This window comes from Ammospiza caudacuta, chromosome 7, assembly GCF_027887145.1.
Source record: "Ammospiza caudacuta isolate bAmmCau1 chromosome 7, bAmmCau1.pri, whole genome shotgun sequence".
In the NCBI taxonomy this organism is placed as follows: domain Eukaryota; kingdom Metazoa; phylum Chordata; class Aves; order Passeriformes; family Passerellidae; genus Ammospiza; species Ammospiza caudacuta.
In genome coordinates, this window is record NC_080599.1 from 8,778,023 (window position 1) to 8,797,172 (window position 19,150).

The following is a 19,150-nucleotide window of genomic DNA, read 5'->3' on the forward strand; positions in this document are numbered from 1 at the left end:
AGTGTAAAACCAAATATCCCCCTCCCCACAACAATCCCGTGCTCTCAGCGGATGCTCTGGTGAAGAATACTGCTTTTGGCACTGTTTGCCTTCTCTTTCTTCTTCTTTATGGGGTCCATCTCCAAACAGCTCCAGACCTGCACTGTTTCATCAGCAGCTGCTGAGGCCACTGATGTACTATCAGGACTCATGGTCAGGATCAAGATTCTATCAGTATGACCTGAGGAGGAGAAAGAACGTGCAGTCAGGGCTGAGCTGATCAGCACATGCACATTTACTCCTGTATGCTCCCATGAGCCCTGCCAGCTTGCATAGCTGTCCCCCCAATGGCTGTGGTAGCGTGATTTCAGATCCCAAGCATACACTTGGATCAATGGTATCTCTTCCACAGCCCCGTGGGCATGCTTCACTCCTAGCAGCATGACCCCAGATACTGTCCTGTATCAGTGATGCTGCAGGCTCCAACCAAGGAGTGCAGCTGTCTTCAACCTCTAACACCCCCCCACACACCCAGTCCGTGTCCACCTACCTTGCAGCTCTGCAACCTTGTTCATTCTTGGATACTTCCATATAACCAGCTGATTCTGTGCAAAGCCATGGCCTGAAATGAGCTCCTTGTAGTTTGTGGACCATAGGATAAAAGTCACCTGCAAAGAGGCAGTAACACAGGTGAGACAAGGTCCTTGTGCTGATGCTCACCACTCGGAGGCGAGCATGGTCCCCCTCCTTCCCCGTGCCTCTGGGCCTGAGGAGCCAGCAGCTCTGTGTAGGTGTGCTGCCAGAAGGTGTTTGTCCCCAAGCTGATGTTCATCTCTCACCTGGGAACAGGTATCAACAGCACTGAGGCAGGCGCCAGAACACACGTTCCAGATGCGGATATGTCTGTCACTAGTACCACCTCCAGTGGCTAGAACATTCATCTGCCATGGGCACCACGCCACAGCCTGAGAGAGGAGAGTTCATTTTAAAACATACAAGAGGCAACCTGCACCCAGCCAGTGCTGCATGCCTGCCTTGCACTCACATATCCGCCCGTGCCAGCTCTGTGCTCACCTTGACAGCACCCTGGTGCTGAGTGAAGGTCTGTACAGGAGCAAAGTCTCCACCCCCACCTTGGGTGCATGGCCAGACATTCGCCAGACTGTCATTGCCACCACTGGCCAGGTAGTGGCCATCCAGAGACCATCTGAGTCCGCACACCTCCTGTGTGTGGCCAGCAAGGGTGGCCACATGATGCTCAGCCACTCGGACATCGTGGTGATGGATGTGCCCAGTCCGTGCACCACTGCAGAGAGAAGAGAAGGTTTGCAGGGTCAAGCTGCACATTTTCACCCAAATCCATTTTTGTTGTTGCAAGACTGCTATACCTGCCACTGGGTTTCAACCAGTGTTACCAGCAACACAGGTCTGTTGGTGTGAGTGAAACACCCACACAAGTTCTTTACAACTTCAGCACAAATTGCAATACAGGAAAGAGGCCTTCTCCTCACAGCCCCAACAGATAAGGCTGAGTAAGAATCCCAAGCCAGGACAAACTTCTCTCTGCCATCCCTAACCCATGTCACACATAGATTGAGGGATAGGAGTTTGCAAAAACTGGAAACTGCCCTTGACCCACTGCTTTACCTGGAGAGGATGCAGCTGTTCCAGCTGAGGGTTCCCACAGGGGCACAATGGCTGGTCATGGTTCGGAGATATTTCTGCTGCTCAACGTCCCATAGCTGGAGAGGCAAATCATAAAGTTCTTCAGAAGAAACCCAATCCTGTTTCTATGCCCTAGGAACCTCACTGCACAGGCTCTGGCATTCAGATTTCTCAGTAAGGGAACAGAGAAAATGTGGATCTCATGACTATAGCACAGAAGGTTACACTACTTATCAGAAAACCCCCAAACCAAACCCTGCCTTGCACATTGGGCAGTTCCACCCCACACCAGGGAAGACAAGTCAGGTGCATGGCATCCTTCCTCTGCCAACCAAGGTTTTGTCCCCAGACCCCACAGTTCTGTCAATCCCTAGAAAACCCCTCTAGTTTTACTCCTGCATTCACCTGAATCTCAGCACTACTTGTGCCAACAGCAACGTAGTCTCCTTCTTTAATCCATGACGCAGAGGAAATGTAAACATCTTGATGCTCCATCTGCAGCAGGAGGATAATCTCCCTAGTAGCATGATTCCACAGATAAACAGCATTGTCCAGAGCCACTGCCAGGAAGTTCTGGGAGCTCCAGTCTATGAGATTCAGATCTACAATTTGAAAGAGCAATGCAGGTCACACCATGCTTTGCTAGAGAGCATGCCCTTCACCCGTGCTGCTGCAGCAGGTGTGGGTGCACATGTGCACACACACACGTACAGGTGAGGGGCAGCCTTCTGAGTGTCACTATGCCCAGCTGCTGGGGCCAGGTACCCTGCTCCAAGGCATCTACACACTGCCCTAGACCACTGTCCCGCTAAGGCCACACAGGGACACTCCAGCAGTGGTCTGTGCTAGCCTGGGTACACAAAATAATACAGACAGCCCAGTTACACTGTCCTAGGAACAGCAATCCAGTGCAGAATGTTCTGGATGCCCAGCACTCAACCCTGTAGCCTACTTACAGTAGTCGTTGAACATCTCTGGTGCATCCAAGACCCGGTCTGGCTTTGAGGGAATATATCTGCTATTCTTCCTGCTGGATCCAGGTGCCATTTTCTGACTGTAGAGCACTTTCAGGCTATTCTGACAGCCTGTGTGCAGGGGAACAGGTTTGTTAACCCGAGTTAGTTTCCTCCCAGCTGAGTGCTGCTCACCCAACTAGGAATCCCTTGGAGTGAAAATAAAGTCCTAAGAGAAACACTCACAAGCCTGCAGTGCACTAAAATCACGGGCAGTATGAACTGCTGAACAGGGGTGAGCTACAATTTCCTCATTCATGGAAACAAATTTGACAAACACTTGGGTTTTTGCATCCCATTATATTTAGTTGCAGTTTAAGCTAGAAAGTGCACAGCAGAGGGTTTGATGCTCTTACAGACTTCAGGAAGGTTTGGAAGCTGCAGTATAGGTTAAATGTCACTGATATCTTTTCATAAACATCCTTTTTTTAGGATTTTTCCCCCTTCTGAGAAGCTGTGGCCTCAGCAACAAAAGGTAAACAATGGTTATCTGCTGCTGGGGAATGCAACAGGTGGATGTGTGATTGGTCTCGGGTGGATGTTTGGATTTACTGACCACTCAAGGCAGAGCTAGGTCTCGCTCTCTGCTGAGACACAGCCCTTTGTTTATTCATTCTTTTTCTATTCTTAGCTTAGCTAGCTTCTGAGAACTTTCCTTCTATTTCTTTTAGTATAGTAATAATGTAATATATATCATAAAATATTAAATCAAGCCTTCTGAACATGAGGTCAAGATTTTCGTCTCTCTCTCCACCCTGAAGACCCTTGCAAGCCCTGTAACAGGTGACCAGCTGGCAGTCATAGCAACTCTCCTAAATAAATTCACTGTAACTTTTATGCCCTCCCTCCACCTCAGGACCCTTAAGAAAGGAGACTCCAGCCTGTACAGCTCTCAGAAACCAGTTGATTTCTCCTGTGACCACACACAGAGCCTCTGTGTTGCTGTTCCCCTGACCTGATCTCTCCTGCTGATTCAGCTCACACAGAGCCTGTATCATACCTTCTGGAGCATTCTGTGGTTTTCCTCTGAGGTGGAGGATTTTTGCCTCTTCTACATCAAAACCATTCCGATTCACTGCCCAGGCTTTCTGTTGCTCCTACAGAGACAAATCACCCTCAGTGCAATGCATTTAAAACAATTCCCACACTGCAATTTAAACAGACACCTAAGTTCCCTTCTCTTAGAATCTGAAGATGTTTGCCTGTGCTGCAAGGGTCAGTCACACAGAGGCAGGTCAAAGCAGTTTTTCCTCAGACTTTCATATATTGTCCTGCTCACATTTTCACACAATGGCAAATTCAGTGTCATTGCCAGTGGGAAAAGCCACAGCCACAAAGCGACCAAATGCTTCACAAACAGATTTCAGAAGACAGTGTAAAACATTCCAGAAGTGTTCCCGGTGGAGACATTGTCCTAGAATAGTACCACCAGTAGTTTCACTTTGCATAGGCTTACAGCTTTGTGTTTTTGTTGCCTGCTACATTTTAACGCCTCATTAGTCGAAAGCTAAATTTTGCTTCCAGAAGCAGCATAGGCTTAGAGTGCATGGCAGTCTCTACAGCTTCAGTCTCATGCTAGGCTCCTGAAGCCCAGAGCTGCAAGTAGTGACGGCTGGGACTTGTCAGTCCCGTGTGCCCACTTGATAGAACCTATTGTTCACTGCTCTGTAAAGGGGCAGGAAGGAGTAGCGGTTGTTGAAGCAATTGTAACTTAGCAACATGCTCACCTTCTTGGTAGGGGAATCCTCAGCAGGGTCATTCTCTTTGCTTAGGAGGAAATTTGCCATCTCCATCTGCATAGTGCTGCAGTTGGGAATGTAGCAATCCCCCCCAGCCTTTTTGGGGGTGCTTTGAATTTTGGATCCAGATTTACCTGCATTCACATATGAAAATATTGTCTTACAGCTATTTAACAGCCTGTATTAGAGCTTTCACGGGAGTAAACCCAACACTCTTCCACATCACACTCACCAGACAAGTAGGACTCTGAGGTCCCATGCCACCCAGTCACAACTAACTTATATTTTCCTCCCTGCCACCAAGTTGGTTAGGGAGTGTGTGCACTTGGGTTTAGTGCAACAATTCCAGAGTCCAGAGATAAGGGGAAGATACAAAAACGCTCACAGGATGTAAAGCTGTCAGCTGACAGTCCTGCCCACACTCGTCCTAGCATACAGCTGTGCCAGCAAGGCTCAGCTGGGCAAACAGCAGCTGGCCAGCCCCAGTGCTCAGAGCTCTGCCCCTCATGCTGGCAAGGAGGTGGGTGGCTGTCAGGAGCACAGCCCACCTCCTCCTGCCTGAGCAGCAGCCGGTAGGGCAGCGTGGCAGGGAGCCCAGAGCCCCATGGCTACAGACAAGCAGCCTGGGCAAGGCTCCCGCACTCAACCTCTGCCGCCGGTGGCCGGCGCTCACCGGCTGTTGTGGACGGCGTCTTGCTGGAGCTGTGGGAGCGATTGGCCGGCTTCATGGGCGACAGGCCGACGGGGCTGGGCCCGGGGCATCTCTCCTTGGCCTTGCGCTGCCATCGTGCAGGCGGCACATTTGGGATCAGTGTGTCCAGCTTCAGCAGCCCGTGCAGGTCTGCCTCCAACAGGACCTGCACCATGGTCCTGCGGGCGGACGACGTTGGCCGTGCCCACCGGCCGGGCTGAGCCTACTCCGACAGGCCCCGCCGGCCTCCCCACCACCGGACCGTGCAAGCGCTCTGGCCACTCCTCCCCGCCAACGCACACCCCCACTCTCCACAGCCGCTCCTCGGGACACTCCGTCAGCTGATATGCCCTCCCTCTGCTCCTCGGGGGTCCTTGATCAGCCGGCACCCCTTCCAGCCGCTCTTTGGGACTCTCTCGGATAAGCGACATTCTCCCTTCCCCTGCCTTTCAAGGGCAATCTCGTCCCTGCTCTTTCTCTTCCCCACTGTGCTTTGCCTCTGCCCTGTGCCCCTGGGGCTGCTCTTGGCCAGGCAGCCTCAGTGGGAGCCAGCACTGGCTGCAGCCCCAGAGGGCCCCCCAGGACAAGGCCTGGCAATTAGGAGGCCAATGAATGCTCTGGGCAGCAGAAGAACCCTCAGCAGAGTTCTTTAAACAATCATGGACTGGCCACACCTACACTGCAGCCTCACTGGCAATGTTTTCTATGTACAGTAGACTTTCAAAAGAAGCTGTTTGAGGGAAAGGTGAACTAAACACTCACTGTCTTCTCTTCAAGTAAGTCCAAATTCAGACGGAAAATAAGATGAAGATAAGCTCCAAAACAAGCAGGCCTGCTGGGAACCCCAGCCAGCAGCCTGTTCCCTGACAGAAACCCCTTCCAAGGCCCTTCTGGGCATCAGGAACATGTGCTGTGGTTCCAGCTGCACCTGTGGGAGCAATGGGGAGCGTCAGCCCGTGCTGTGCTGCACTGCTGAGCTGGCAGCACGGTGGATGTGGGCAGGACGTTCTCCGTTTCCCCAGAGCTGGGGCCTGCAGGCACCTTGCCGCCCCATGGCACAGGCTGTGCCACCCAACAAAGCCCAGCAGGCCGGGTGGAGAGCCCGGGGCCTGCAGCAAGCTGAGAGAAGGCCCTGCTCTAGAAGTGAGGGAGTTCCACCAGAAGCAAACAAAGGTGGTAACTTGAAGAGATTCCCACTGTGCTCAAAGTTTGTCTGAGAAGACTAAGACGTGAGCTTGTCAAAAATCCCAGGAAATATCTGGGAAAAGGTTTTATGTATGTTGGTTGTGACTAGGTACAAAGCTTCTGTGGAAAAAGAGCCTCTGCACCAGGGTGGCTGGCTGAAGGGGTCTTACTTCTTTCTAGAATAAGGATTACCACTGAAATGCAATTTTATTTTTTATTGTATGAGGGCAAAATATTTTCCAGAACTCTAAAAGTAGTTTCAAAAATACGGATGTGTTGTGGAAACAGGAACGAAACATTTGGGGATTTCTCTCTACAAGAGATATTTCTAAATATTTCTAAAAATGAAAAGTGAAGACAAAATGAGGTCACTTTTCCTGGATTCTAAAACTACTTAGAAAAATCTTTAACTACTATAGGAATTGGGAAGAAATATTTGGGGATGTGTCTCTACAGAAAAAGGATTTTGAAATATTTCTACAAATTTCTAATATTTAAAAGTGAGAAATGAAGCAAATGGGGTTTCTTTTTCTTGGGGGCCCCATGCTGCTGCCTGCCCCCTGGGCTCCCCCAGCCCTCGGGACCCCGCCGCTGGTCACAGCAGCCCCTGCCTGGCTCCTGCCTGCCAACACCATGGGCATCCACAGCTGCTCCTGGCCATGGAGCTCAGCCAGTGCTGCTGCCGGCCTGGCTTTGCTGCTGCTGCCACCCAAACACTGGGGTGATGGCACCTTCCCTTTAGTGCAACAAAAGAAAGGGCCATCACCTGGCCTGGCAGAGAGCAGGGTTAACTTCAGTGTTGTTTAAATGGCAGGGCCAGGGGTCTCAGGGGAGGAAGGGACATGTTGGGCTCAGGAGGGGCTGGATGGTGCTACGCTGCTCCTGGGGTCTATAGAAGTAGTCGGGACGGGACAGAGGAGGATCAAAAAAGAAATGAAAGTAGCTTGGGGATATACATGAGGAGAGGAGGTGGCAGTGGGATCGCCAGGAGAATAGGAGATTTCCTTGTCGATGGCTGTTCTGCAGTCTTCTTCTCAGAACTCTTGACAGGGCTGCGCAGGCCCTTCTAACTGCTGGAGGAGCTGCTCCTGCTGTTTGGGTGTGAGGTGCAGCCACTGTCTTACAACTCTTGTCCAGAGGTGGAGCTGAGGAAAGAGGAGGTGGCTGAGGCCCCAGCTGCCAGTGGCACACAGGGAGCCTCCTGCACAGCAGGGCCCAGAGCTGGCAAGGCTCCCCAGCACGGCTGGAGCTGCTGGCACAGCTTGGCCCAGCTGCACAGCTGTCCCTAAAGGCCCGGGTGAGCAGGGCATGGCTCTGGGCAGGCTCCCTGGCCAGGAGTGGGCCCCAGAGCGCCTCTGCCTTTCAAGGGCAATCTCGTCCCTGCTCTTTCTCCTCCCCACCATGCTTTCCTCTGCCCTGTGCCCCTGGGGGTGCTCTTGGCCAGGCAGCCTCAGTGGGAGCCAGCACTGGCTGCAGCCCCAGAGGGCCCCCCAGGACAAGGCCCAGCAATTAGGAGGCCAATGAAAACTCTGGGCAGCAGCAGAACCCTCAGCAGAGTTCTTTGGACAATCATGGACTGGCCACACCTACACTGCAGCCTCACTGGCAATGTTTTCTGTCTGAAGTACAATTTCAAAAGAAGCTGTTTGAGGGAAAGGTGAACTAAACACTCACCATTTTCTCTTCCAGCAAGTCCATATTCGGACACAGCCTAAGATGAAGATCAGCTCCAAGAGAAGCAGGCCTGCCAGTAACCCTAACCAGAAGCCTGTTCCCTGACAGAAACCCCTTCCAAGGCCCTTCTGGGCATCAGGAACATGTGCTGTGGTTCCAGCTGCACCTGTGGGAGCAATGGGGAGCGTCAGCCCGTGCTGTGCTGCACTGCTGAGCTGGCAGCATGGTGTATGTGGGCAGGCCGTTTTCCATTTTCCCCAGAGCTGGGGCCTGCAGGCACCTTGCCACCCCTTGGCACAGGCTGTGCCACCCAACAAAGCCCAGCAGGCCAGGAGGAGAGCCCGGGAGCAGCGCAGCTTCTTGGGCAGTCACTGCTTGGAGGGACATGGGCCAAACCCATCCCTGAGCAGCCACTGCCAGCCCTGGCCCTCCCTGCCCCGTGACAGCTCCCCCCGCCCCAGGTGCAGAGTCAGGCCCTGTCAGGACCCAGTGCAGCCCCTGCCCAGTCAGGCGCCAAGGCTGGCTCTGGCCCTGGGCTTGCGGCAGGGCTCCCGCTCAGGGCTGCTCCTGTGCCTTGGGCCTCTGGGCACTCAGGGCCAGCTCTGGAGCAGCTGCAGTGGGAGGGATGTTGGTGCACGAGTCCCCTTACCCCAGGGCTGTGAACGAGCTCCAAAGACGCCTCCAGCTCTGGCTGCTGTTGTGCCGTGCAAGGGCAGGCCCTGGGGGAAGAGCTGCAGCCACCCAGCCCTGCCAAGGGCTGAGACCTGCTGAGCCCAGCACAGAAATTACCTTCTGAGCCTGTACCCATGCCTGTGTTTGGCTTGGCCTTCCTTCCTGCAGCAGGGGCTCCCAGTCGGCCTCTGCTTCGTTGGGGAAACACCTCCTTCTGTCCTGACTTTTGGCCTATCACTTGAGAAACAAAAAGTACACCTTAAAAGACGGAACTGTTCTCCATTACTTTGATGGCATGTTCAGGACGTCATGCTTATGCAAAATCTGAAAAAATCAACAAATCATCTAGGCTTTTTCCGCTGGGCCATGGCCCACCTTCCTCCAAACAGCTGCCAGTACTGAGCAGAAGTTGTGAGTGGATCGTGCAGGGCGAGGGCACACATGGCCATGGCTCTGTCCTGGCACCTGCAGCGATGCCCCCCTGGCTGAGCTCTGGGCTCTGAGCTGGCAGCTCTCTCAGGGGAAAGGCCTTGACGTACCCTCAGCATCTCCCAGAGGCTCAATCCTGAACGTGGGCTGGGAAGCCAGATCACCTTTACCAACAGGCTCAGCTGCAAAGAAAGGCAGGACACAACAGCTCCAATGGCACTGCTGAAGATTCTCCTTCAGGCCCAAGTGGCAGTGAAGGCACCTGGGTGATTGGTGCCCTCCAAGGCATTCCCTTGTCTCTGCCTTCCACTCAGGAGCAGGGCCAGGGGGACCTCGTGCCTGCAGTGGCCCCACACTGGGATTGAAGGAGCGCCTTGCGGGGTTGTTGGGGCAGAAAGGACTCCCTGGAGCTGCCAGCACCTCCAAACCCAGCCCCAGGCAGGGCCGGGGCTTGGCAGTGGCAGCAGAAGCAGCTCGGGCTCCCTGGGGGCAGCAAAGGAGCTGAGAAAGGCTCAGCCCCCAGGCACAGCCCTGGGCCTGGCCCCTTCCCTCTCTTCTCTTCTCTGTGGCTGCACAGAGCACACAGAAGGACACAGTGCCATTGCACACAGGAGGAGGATGGACAGCTAAATGCCCCTTCCTCCCACTGACAGCAATCCTGTGGGATCCCTCAGGGCTCCAGAAGGGAGCAGGGTAAGGTTTCCAGAACTGATCAACCTTCAGAGGAACTTAAGGGAACTGGCTCATGAGTAAGCTCTTGCCACACTGCCACGGATTATTCTGTCAGGAAAGGTACATTCAAAACATGCCTCCAGCATCTGGCAAGGTCTTCAAAGTACCTTTCACCAGCATTTCCAACTAATCCAAGTCATGATGCCAGTCGAGAAGGGAGCACAGATGCTACAGAACCATTTCCATGGTGTGCTGGGATCCCCTTCTCCCTTGGGGAATTGGGCACTGCAAGGGGGTGGGGTAAGGCTGTGGGAGCCTGTGGCTCCTGGTCACTCTCCATGCTCTTTGCAGGTCCTGTGCAACATGCCTTGAGGGGCAGCTGGAGCAGCCCAGAGCCCTGGGGCTCTCTCCCTCTCACACAGGAAACCCTGACTAAATGCCTGGGGAAATCTGCAGTGCCACAGCTGTCACTCCCAACCTCTGTCCCTCCCTCCTGCTTGCCCACCTGCCCATGGAACAGCTCCCACAGCCCACGGGCACATAGCCAGGCCCTCTCAGGACACACTGGAGCCTTGCTCTCCCCCTCTGCCCTTTCCCACCATGGGCACCCTGTGCAGCCGCTCCCAGGTTTCGGGACGTGTCTCCCACGGAGGGAGCCCAGCAGGACAGCTCAGTACCCGAGTGCCCTGAGCCTGCTCGGGATAATTCCTCTGGGCTGTGCCCATCTTGTCTGGGCTGTGCCCGCAGTGCCAAGCAGCAGAGAGGGCAGCTCAAGCCTCAGCAGGGCTCAGGCCCAGAGGCAGAGTAATTACCTCCTGTGGCTGTGCCTGGCATCGCCTCCCTTCCTGCAGGAAATGCCACCTTCCATAGAGCCTCTCTGTCCATCCCTTGTAAAGAAAGAGGCACAGCTGGATCAGATGGAATCATTGAACATCCAGGAGGTGGCCTCTTCAGGAGGCAATACTTGTCCAAGACATGGGTAAGGATCAGGAAAATCCTGATCCCCCCTGGCCTTTGGGGCTGGCTATGGCCCTCCCTCCTCGACACAGCCACACCTCAGGATGTGACTGGGGACCGGGAAAATGCAGGGGATCCCTAGTGAGTTTGCCTGACTGTCAGCTGATGCCCAATGCCTTCCTGCAGAGGCTGGGGAGAAGCTGCAGCCAGGCCAGGCTGGGAAACAGCCCTGCAGGGCATGGAAGCAGCAGCAGGGTTCCAGCTGCCATGGATCCCTTCCTGCTGTTCCAGGCACGGCGTGTCCAGACGTGCAGCCAGAGCCCTTGGCTGCTGAGCCCCAGGACAAGGCTGAGGGAAATGCTCTCACCATTCCCTTTGAGCAGTTCTGTCACTATTCGTTTCAAGATGTTGTTTGGCTCATGGGGTTTCTTGTGTCCTGGGGCTTTGTTCTTCCCTCTCAGAGGACCTTAACAGAAAGTAGTTCCATTTCCTAGGAATGGATGCCACAGAAGCAGGGCTCAGCCTGTGGGGTCAGCAGGGACAACACTACTCACCCCTGCGATGGGAGCCAGGCCTCTGTGTAGGAATCATCACAGGGGCAGGAAAAGTCCTCCCTGCAGACACATCTGTAACACAACAGCCACACTAGCTTGTATAACCTGGTTGCTGTGAAGTTGTCAACAAGTATTACTGTGTAGGACAGTGAGAACATACCTGAAGGAGGCCCCAAAGGCTTCAACACTTTTCTCAACCAATCTAATGGGGAAGCCTTTTGAGCAACCTCATCTAGGACGGAGCACAGATGAGAACATTTTTCAGGGTGTGTTGGGATCCCCTTCTGCCTTTGGGAATTGGGCACTGCAAGGGGGTCGGGTACAGCTGTGGGAGCCAGATGTAAATGGGTAAGGTCAAACTGCACAGGGGCCTTGGGAGCTCTGGGCAGGCTCCTGGTCACTCTGCACTCTCTTTCCATGCCCTGGGCAACATCCATGGTGGGGCGGCTGAAGCAACCCAGAGCCCTGGGAGCTCTCACTTCCACAGCTGCAACTCTTGCTAAATCCCTGGGGAAAACTGCAGCAGGAAGTGCCACAGCTATCCCCCTGTCCCCCTCCATCCCTCCTGCCCCTTCTCCATCCATTTCCACCTACTTCTGTCTCTCCAACCGTCTTTCCCCTAGGACAAATCCCCCAGCACATGGGCACATGGCCAGGCCCTCTCAGGACACACTGGAGCCTTGCTCTCTCCCTCTGCCCTTTCCCCACCATGGGCACCCCGTGCAGCCGCTCCCAGGTTTCAGGACGTGTCTCCCATGGAGGGAGCCCAGCAGGACAGCTCAGTACCCAAGTGCCCTGAGCCTGCTCAGGACAATTCCTCTGGGCTGTGCCCATCTTGTCCGGGCTGTACCCGCAGTGCCAAGTAGCGGAGAGGGCAGCTCAAGCCTCAGAAGGGCTCAGGCCCAGAGGCAGAGTAATTACCTCCTGTGGCTGTGCCTGGCATCGCCTCCCTTCCTGCAGAAGAGGCTGTCCATGAGCCACTGCTTCTTCCAGGAAATGCTTCCTTCTGCACAGCCTCTCCATCTGCTTCTGGAGAAAAGAGAGAGCTGGATCAGATTGGGCTGTTCCCCATTGGAGAGGTGGCATCTTCAGGAGGCAATGCCTCTCAAAGACATGGTTAAGATTCAAGAAATCCCTTTCAACTTTTTGGGTAGGCCAAGGTTCTCCCTTCTCCATATAGGTGCCCCTTCTGATTTGCCTGGAGATGGGAAATTGCAGGGCATCTCATGCCTGTGGTGCAGTTTTGGCTGCCTGTCAGCTGATGACCAATGCCTTCCTGCAGAGGCTGGGGAGAAGCTGCAGCCAGGCCAGGCTGGGAAACTGCCCTGCAGGGCATGGAAGCAGCAGCGGGGCAGTGAGGCTGCCATGGATCCCTTCCTGCTGTGCCGGGCTCGGCATGTCCAGATATGCCGCCAAAGCCTCGGCTGCTGAGCTCCAGGTGAAGGCTGAGGGAATGCACCCACCTTGTCCTGCCTGCTGCATCTCCTTCAGCATTTCCCTCATTTTTTCAGATGGCTCATGGGGTTTCTTCTGTCCTGTAGCTTTGTTCTTTCCCCTTGGAGGACCTTGGAGCAACATGGTTCCATTTCCCATGAATGGATGCCACAAAAGAAGGGCTCAGCCTGTGGGGTCAGCAGGGACACACTACTCACCCCTGCGACGGGAGACTGGCTTCTGTGTAGGAATCATCACAGGGACAGGAAAAGTCCTCCCTGCAGACACATCTGTAACACATCAGCCACAGAAGCTTCTGCCATCTCTGCTCAGCTGCATGGGCACCACTGAGCCGCAGGAGCGGTGAGGGGATCGCGCAGGGCGAGGGCACACATGTGCATGGCCCTGTCCTGGCACCTGCAGCGATGCCCCCCTGGCCAAGCTTTGGGCTCTTAGCTGGCAGCTCTCCCAGGGGAAAGGCCTTGACCTACCCTCGCCATCTCCCAGAGGCTCAGTCGTGGATGTGGTTTGGGAAGCCAGATCACCTTCACCAACAGGTTCAGCTGCAAAGAAAGGCAGGACAGAACATCACCTGTGGCACTGTAGGAGATCCTCAGGCTGCAGGCAAGGCTCAGCCCTGGGGCACAGCCCTGGGCCTGACCCCTGCCCATTCTGCTCTTCTCTGTGACTGCACACAGCACACGGAAGGACACAGTGGCATTGCACACGGGAGGAGGATGGACAGCTAAATGCTCCTTCCTCCCACTGACAGCGATCCTGTGTGATCCCTTGGTGCTCCAGAAAGAAGCAGGCAAGGTTTACAGAATTCTTCAGCCCTGATTTAACGTTAACACAAATGGCTGATGGGTGAGCTCTTGCCACATGGACACTGATTATTTTGCCAGTAAAAAGGGAAATTAAGAACTTGCCTCTGGCATTCGCCAGAACATTCAAAGTGTCATTCACCTGGACTTCCAAATCTTCCAAGGCATGATCCAAATCTAGAATGGAGCAAAGACCTGAACCATTTCATTTGTGTGCTGGGATCCCCTTCTGCTTTGGGAATTGGGCACTGCAAGGGAGTCAGGTAAGGCCGTGGGAGCCAGGTGTGAATGGGTAAGGTCAAAATGCACAAGGGCCTCGGGAGTTCTGGGCAGGCTCCTGGTCACTCTGTGCCCTCTTTCCATGCCCTGTGCAACATCCATGGTGGGGCGGCTGAAGCAACCCAGGGCCCTGGGAGCTCTCACTTCCACAGCTGCAACTCTTACTTAATCCCTGGGGAAAACTGCAGCAGGCAGTGCCACAGCTATCCCCCTGTCCCCCTTCTGCACTTTCTCCCTCCCTTTCTACCTACTTCAGTCTCTCCAACCGTCTTTCCCCTGGGACAAATTCCCCAGCACACAGGCACATGGCCAGGCCCTCTCATGACACACTGGAGCCTTGCTCTCTCCCTCTGCCCTTTTCCCACCATGGGCACCCCGTGCAGCCCCTCACAGGTTTCAGGACGTGTCACCCACGGAGGGAGCCCAGCAGGACAGCTCAGTACCCAAGTGCCCTGAGCCTGCTCGGGATAATTCCTCTGGGCTGTGCCCATCTTGTCCAGGCTGTACCCGCAGTGCCAAGCAGCAGAGAGGGCAGCTCAAGCCTCCGTAGGGCTCAGGCCCAGAGGCAGAGTAATTACCTCCTGTGGCTGTGCCTGGCATCGCCTCCCTTCCTGCAGAAGAGGCTGTCCATGAGCCACTGCTTCTTCCAGGAAATGCTTCCTTCTGCACAGCCTCTCCATCTGCTTCTGGAGAAAAGAGAGAGCTGGATCAGATTGGGCTGTTCCCCATTGGAGAGGTGGCATCTTCAGGAGGCAATGCCTCTCAAAGACATGGTTAAGATTCAAGAAATCCCTTTCAACTTTTTGGGTAGGCCAAGGTTCTCCCTTCTCCATATAGGTGCCCCTTCTGATTTGCCTGGAGATGGGAAATTGCAGGGCATCTCATGCCTGTGGTGCAGTTTTGGCTGCCTGTCAGCTGATGACCAATGCCTTCCTGCAGAGGCTGGGGAGAAGCTGCAGCCAGGCCAGGCTGGGAAACTGCCCTGCAGGGCATGGAAGCAGCAGCGGGGCAGTGAGGCTGCCATGGATTCCTTCCTGCTGTGCCGGGCTCGGCATGTCCAGATATGCTGCCAAAGCCTCGGCTGCTGAGCTCCAGGTGAAGGCTGAGGGAATGCACCCACCTTGTCCTGCCTGCTGCATCTCCTTCAGCATTTCCCTCATTTTTTCAGATGGCTCATGGGGTTTCTTCTGTCCTGTAGCTTTGTTCTTTCCCCTTGGAGGACCTTGGAGCAACATGGTTCCATTTCCCATGAATGGATGCCACAAAAGAAGGGCTCAGCCTGTGGGGTCAGCAGGGACACACTACTCACCCCTGCGACGGGAGACTGGCTTCTGTGTAGGAATCATCACAGGGACAGGAAAAGTCCTCCCTGCAGACACATCTGTAACACATCAGCCACAGAAGCTTCTGCCATCTCTGCTCAGCTGCATGGGCACCACTGAGCCGCAGGAGCGGTGAGGGGATCGCGCAGGGCGAGGGCACACATGTGCATGGCCCTGTCCTGGCACCTGCAGCGATGCCCCCCTGGCCAAGCTTTGGGCTCTTAGCTGGCAGCTCTCCCAGGGGAAAGGCCTTGACCTACCCTCGCCATCTCCCAGAGGCTCAGTCGTGGATGTGGTTTGGGAAGCCAGATCACCTTCACCAACAGGTTCAGCTGCAAAGAAAGGCAGGACAGAACATCACCTGTGGCACTGTAGGAGATCCTCAGGCTGCAGGCAAGGCTCAGCCCTGGGGCACAGCCCTGGGCCTGACCCCTGCCCATTCTGCTCTTCTCTGTGACTGCACACAGCACACGGAAGGACACAGTGGCATTGCACACGGGAGGAGGATGGACAGCTAAATGCTCCTTCCTCCCACTGACAGCGATCCTGTGTGATCCCTTGGTGCTCCAGAAAGAAGCAGGCAAGGTTTACAGAATTCTTCAGCCCTGATTTAACGTTAACACAAATGGCTGATGGGTGAGCTCTTGCCACATGGACACTGATTATTTTGCCAGTAAAAAGGGAAATTAAGAACTTGCCTCTGGCATTCGCCAGAACATTCAAAGTGTCATTCACCTGGACTTCCAAATCTTCCAAGGCATGATCCAAATCTAGAATGGAGCAAAGACCTGAACCATTTCATTTGTGTGCTGGGATCCCCTTCTGCTTTGGGAATTGGGCACTGCAAGGGAGTCAGGTAAGGCCGTGGGAGCCAGGTGTGAATGGGTAAGGTCAAAATGCACAAGGGCCTCGGGAGTTCTGGGCAGGCTCCTGGTCACTCTGTGCCCTCTTTCCATGCCCTGTGCAACATCCATGGTGGGGCGGCTGAAGCAACCCAGGGCCCTGGGAGCTCTCACTTCCACAGCTGCAACTCTTACTTAATCCCTGGGGAAAACTGCAGCAGGCAGTGCCACAGCTATCCCCCTGTCCCCCTTCTGCACTTTCTCCCTCCCTTTCTACCTACTTCAGTCTCTCCAACCGTCTTTCCCCTGGGACAAATTCCCCAGCACACAGGCACATGGCCAGGCCCTCTCATGACACACTGGAGCCTTGCTCTCTCCCTCTGCCCTTTTCCCACCATGGGCACCCCGTGCAGCCCCTCACAGGTTTCAGGACGTGTCACCCACGGAGGGAGCCCAGCAGGACAGCTCAGTACCCAAGTGCCCTGAGCCTGCTCGGGATAATTCCTCTGGGCTGTGCCCATCTTGTCCAGGCTGTACCCGCAGTGCCAAGCAGCAGAGAGGGCAGCTCAAGCCTCCGTAGGGCTCAGGCCCAGAGGCAGAGTAATTACCTCCTGTGGCTGTGCCTGGCATCGCCTCCCTTCCTGCAGAAGAGGCTGTCCATGAGCCACTGCTTCTTCCAGGAAATGCTTCCTTCTGCACAGCCTCTCCATCTGCTTCTGGAGAAAAGAGAGAGCTGGATCAGATTGGGCTGTTCCCCATTGGAGAGGTGGCATCTTCAGGAGGCAATGCCTCTCAAAGACATGGTTAAGATTCAAGAAATCCCTTTCAACTTTTTGGGTAGGCCAAGGTTCTCCCTTCTCCATATAGGTGCCCCTTCTGATTTGCCTGGAGATGGGAAATTGCAGGGCATCTCATGCCTGTGGTGCAGTTTTGGCTGCCTGTCAGCTGATGACCAATGCCTTCCTGCAGAGGCTGGGGAGAAGCTGCAGCCAGGCCAGGCTGGGAAACTGCCCTGCAGGGCATGGAAGCAGCAGCGGGGCAGTGAGGCTGCCATGGATTCCTTCCTGCTGTGCCGGGCTCGGCATGTCCAGATATGCTGCCAAAGCCTCGGCTGCTGAGCTCCAGGTGAAGGCTGAGGGAATGCACCCACCTTGTCCTGCCTGCTGCATCTCCTTCAGCATTTCCCTCATTTTTTCAGATGGCTCATGGGGTTTCTTCTGTCCTGTAGCTTTGTTCTTTCCCCTTGGAGGACCTTGGAGCAACATGGTTCCATTTCCCATGAATGGATGCCACAAAAGAAGGGCTCAGCCTGTGGGGTCAGCAGGGACACACTACTCACCCCTGCGACGGGAGACTGGCTTCTGTGTAGGAATCATCACAGGGACAGGAAAAGTCCTCCCTGCAGACACATCTGTAACACATCAGCCACAGAAGCTTCTGCCATCTCTGCTCAGCTGCACGGGCACCACTGAGCCGCAGGAGCGGTGAGGGGATCGCGCAGGGCGAGGGCACACATGTGCATGGCTCTGTCCTGGCACCTGCAGCGATGCCCCCCTGGCCAAGCTTTGGGCTCTTAGCTGGCAGCTCTCCCAGGGGAAAGGCCTTGACCTACCCTCGCCATCTCCCAGAGGCTCAGTCGTGGATGTGGTTTGGGAAGCCAGATCACCTTCACCAACAGGTTCAGCTGCAAAGAAAGGCAGGACAGAACATCACCTGTGGCACTGTAGGAGATCCTCAGGCTGCAGGCAAGGCTCAGCCCTGGGCACAGCCCTGGGCCTGACCCCTGCCCATTCTGCTCTTCTCTGTGACTGCACACAGCACACGGAAGGACACAGTGGCATTGCACACGGGAGGAGGATGGACAGCTAAATGCTCCTTCCTCCCACTGACAGCGATCCTGTGTGATCCCTTGGTGCTCCAGAAAGAAGCAGGCAAGGTTTACAGAATTCTTCAGCCCTGATTTAACGTTAACACAAATGGCTGATGGGTGAGCTCTTGCCACATGGACACTGATTATTTTGCCAGTAAAAAGGGAAATTCAGAACTTGCCTCTGGCATTCGCCAAGACATTCAAAGTGTCATTCACCTGGACTTCCAAATCTTCCAAGGTGTGATCCAAATCTAGAATGGAGCAAAGACCTGAACCATTTCATTTGTGTGCTGGGAGCCCCTTCTGCCTTTGGGAACAGGGCACTGCAAGGGGGTTGGTTAAAACTACGGGACCTAGATGTGAATGGACAAGGCCAAACTGCACAGGGGCCCGGGGAGCTCTGGCCTGGCTCCTGGTCACTCTGCACCCTCTATGCAGGCCCTGTGACACATCCCTGGAGAGGAAACTGGGGCTGCCCAGGGCCATGGGGGCTCTCTCCCTGCCCCAGAGGAAACCCTCCCTAAAGGCCTGGGGAAAACCATCCCCAGCGCTTCCCAGGGAGCAGGGAGCGCTGTCCCGGGAAAGGGGAGCCAGGCTGCCAGCTCACGTGCTCGCCACGCTTGCAGCGGAGCAGCCTGGGCAGCCCTGGCAGGCAGGGCCACGGCCAGGAGGAGCAGGAGGAAGAGGCGCAGAGCAAGGGCCATGGTGCTTTGCCCTCTGCCAGTCCCGCAGCTCTTGCTGCCACCACTGTCCTGACAGTGCTGTCCCAATGTCAGCACCACTGCTGCCACCGCCGCTGCTGCCGCAACAGTTGTGCTCAAGGACTGAGTGCTCGCTCCTTGTGCTGCTGTGCAACCACCGGGTCTGGCATCTCTGTGACCTTAGAGCCAACTGTGACCTCAGCCTGCTGTGAGCTCTGAGCCTACTGTGACCTCATGGCCTCAGCTGTACCCCAGAGTGTGCCCACATCTGTACAAATGGGCTGCCTTGATTGTTTTTTTGTATCCCAGGTCCATTGCTCAGCAAAACCTTAATTGTCACCTGCTGACATTGTGGGTCAGACTGTGTCCATGGAGATGCTCTTGATGGCTTCCCTCTTTTCCTGGGCTTGCCACTGGAGGAGGTCCAGGCCCAGATGATGCCAGGGAAGGAAATGTGCCCTCAGCACAGGGACGCTCAGCATGGGCTCCCCCAGCCCTCGGGACCCTGCTGCTGGTCACAGCAGCCCCTGCCTGGCTCCTGCCTGCCCACACCGTGGGCATCCATGGCTGCTCCTGGGCATGGGGCTGAGCCAATGTGGCTGCCAGATGGGCTTTGCTGCTGCTGCCACCCGGACATTGGGCTGACAG

The 19,150-nt window shown here is 55.1% G+C and overlaps 2 protein-coding genes across 2 annotated transcripts in view; one reads left to right on the forward strand and one right to left on the reverse strand.

The window, feature by feature from the left end:
* The window catches only part of LOC131559625 (zinc finger protein 345-like), a 740,983-nt gene that overhangs the window by 647,907 nt on the left and 73,926 nt on the right, over positions 1-19,150 (forward strand). The gene's annotated exons all lie outside the window — the stretch shown is intronic.
* LOC131559851 (cell division cycle protein 20 homolog) lies at positions 45-5,274 on the reverse strand. Its single transcript, XM_058808357.1, has 10 exons — positions 5,070-5,274; positions 4,385-4,530; positions 3,658-3,754; positions 2,601-2,729; positions 2,050-2,246; positions 1,627-1,721; positions 1,054-1,285; positions 819-944; positions 530-647; positions 45-220 (listed from the first exon to the last, which is right to left on the reverse strand). Exons 1-10 carry the CDS (start codon positions 5,260-5,262, stop codon positions 45-47), a joined length of 1,509 nt encoding a protein of 502 aa, XP_058664340.1. The 5' UTR covers positions 5,263-5,274.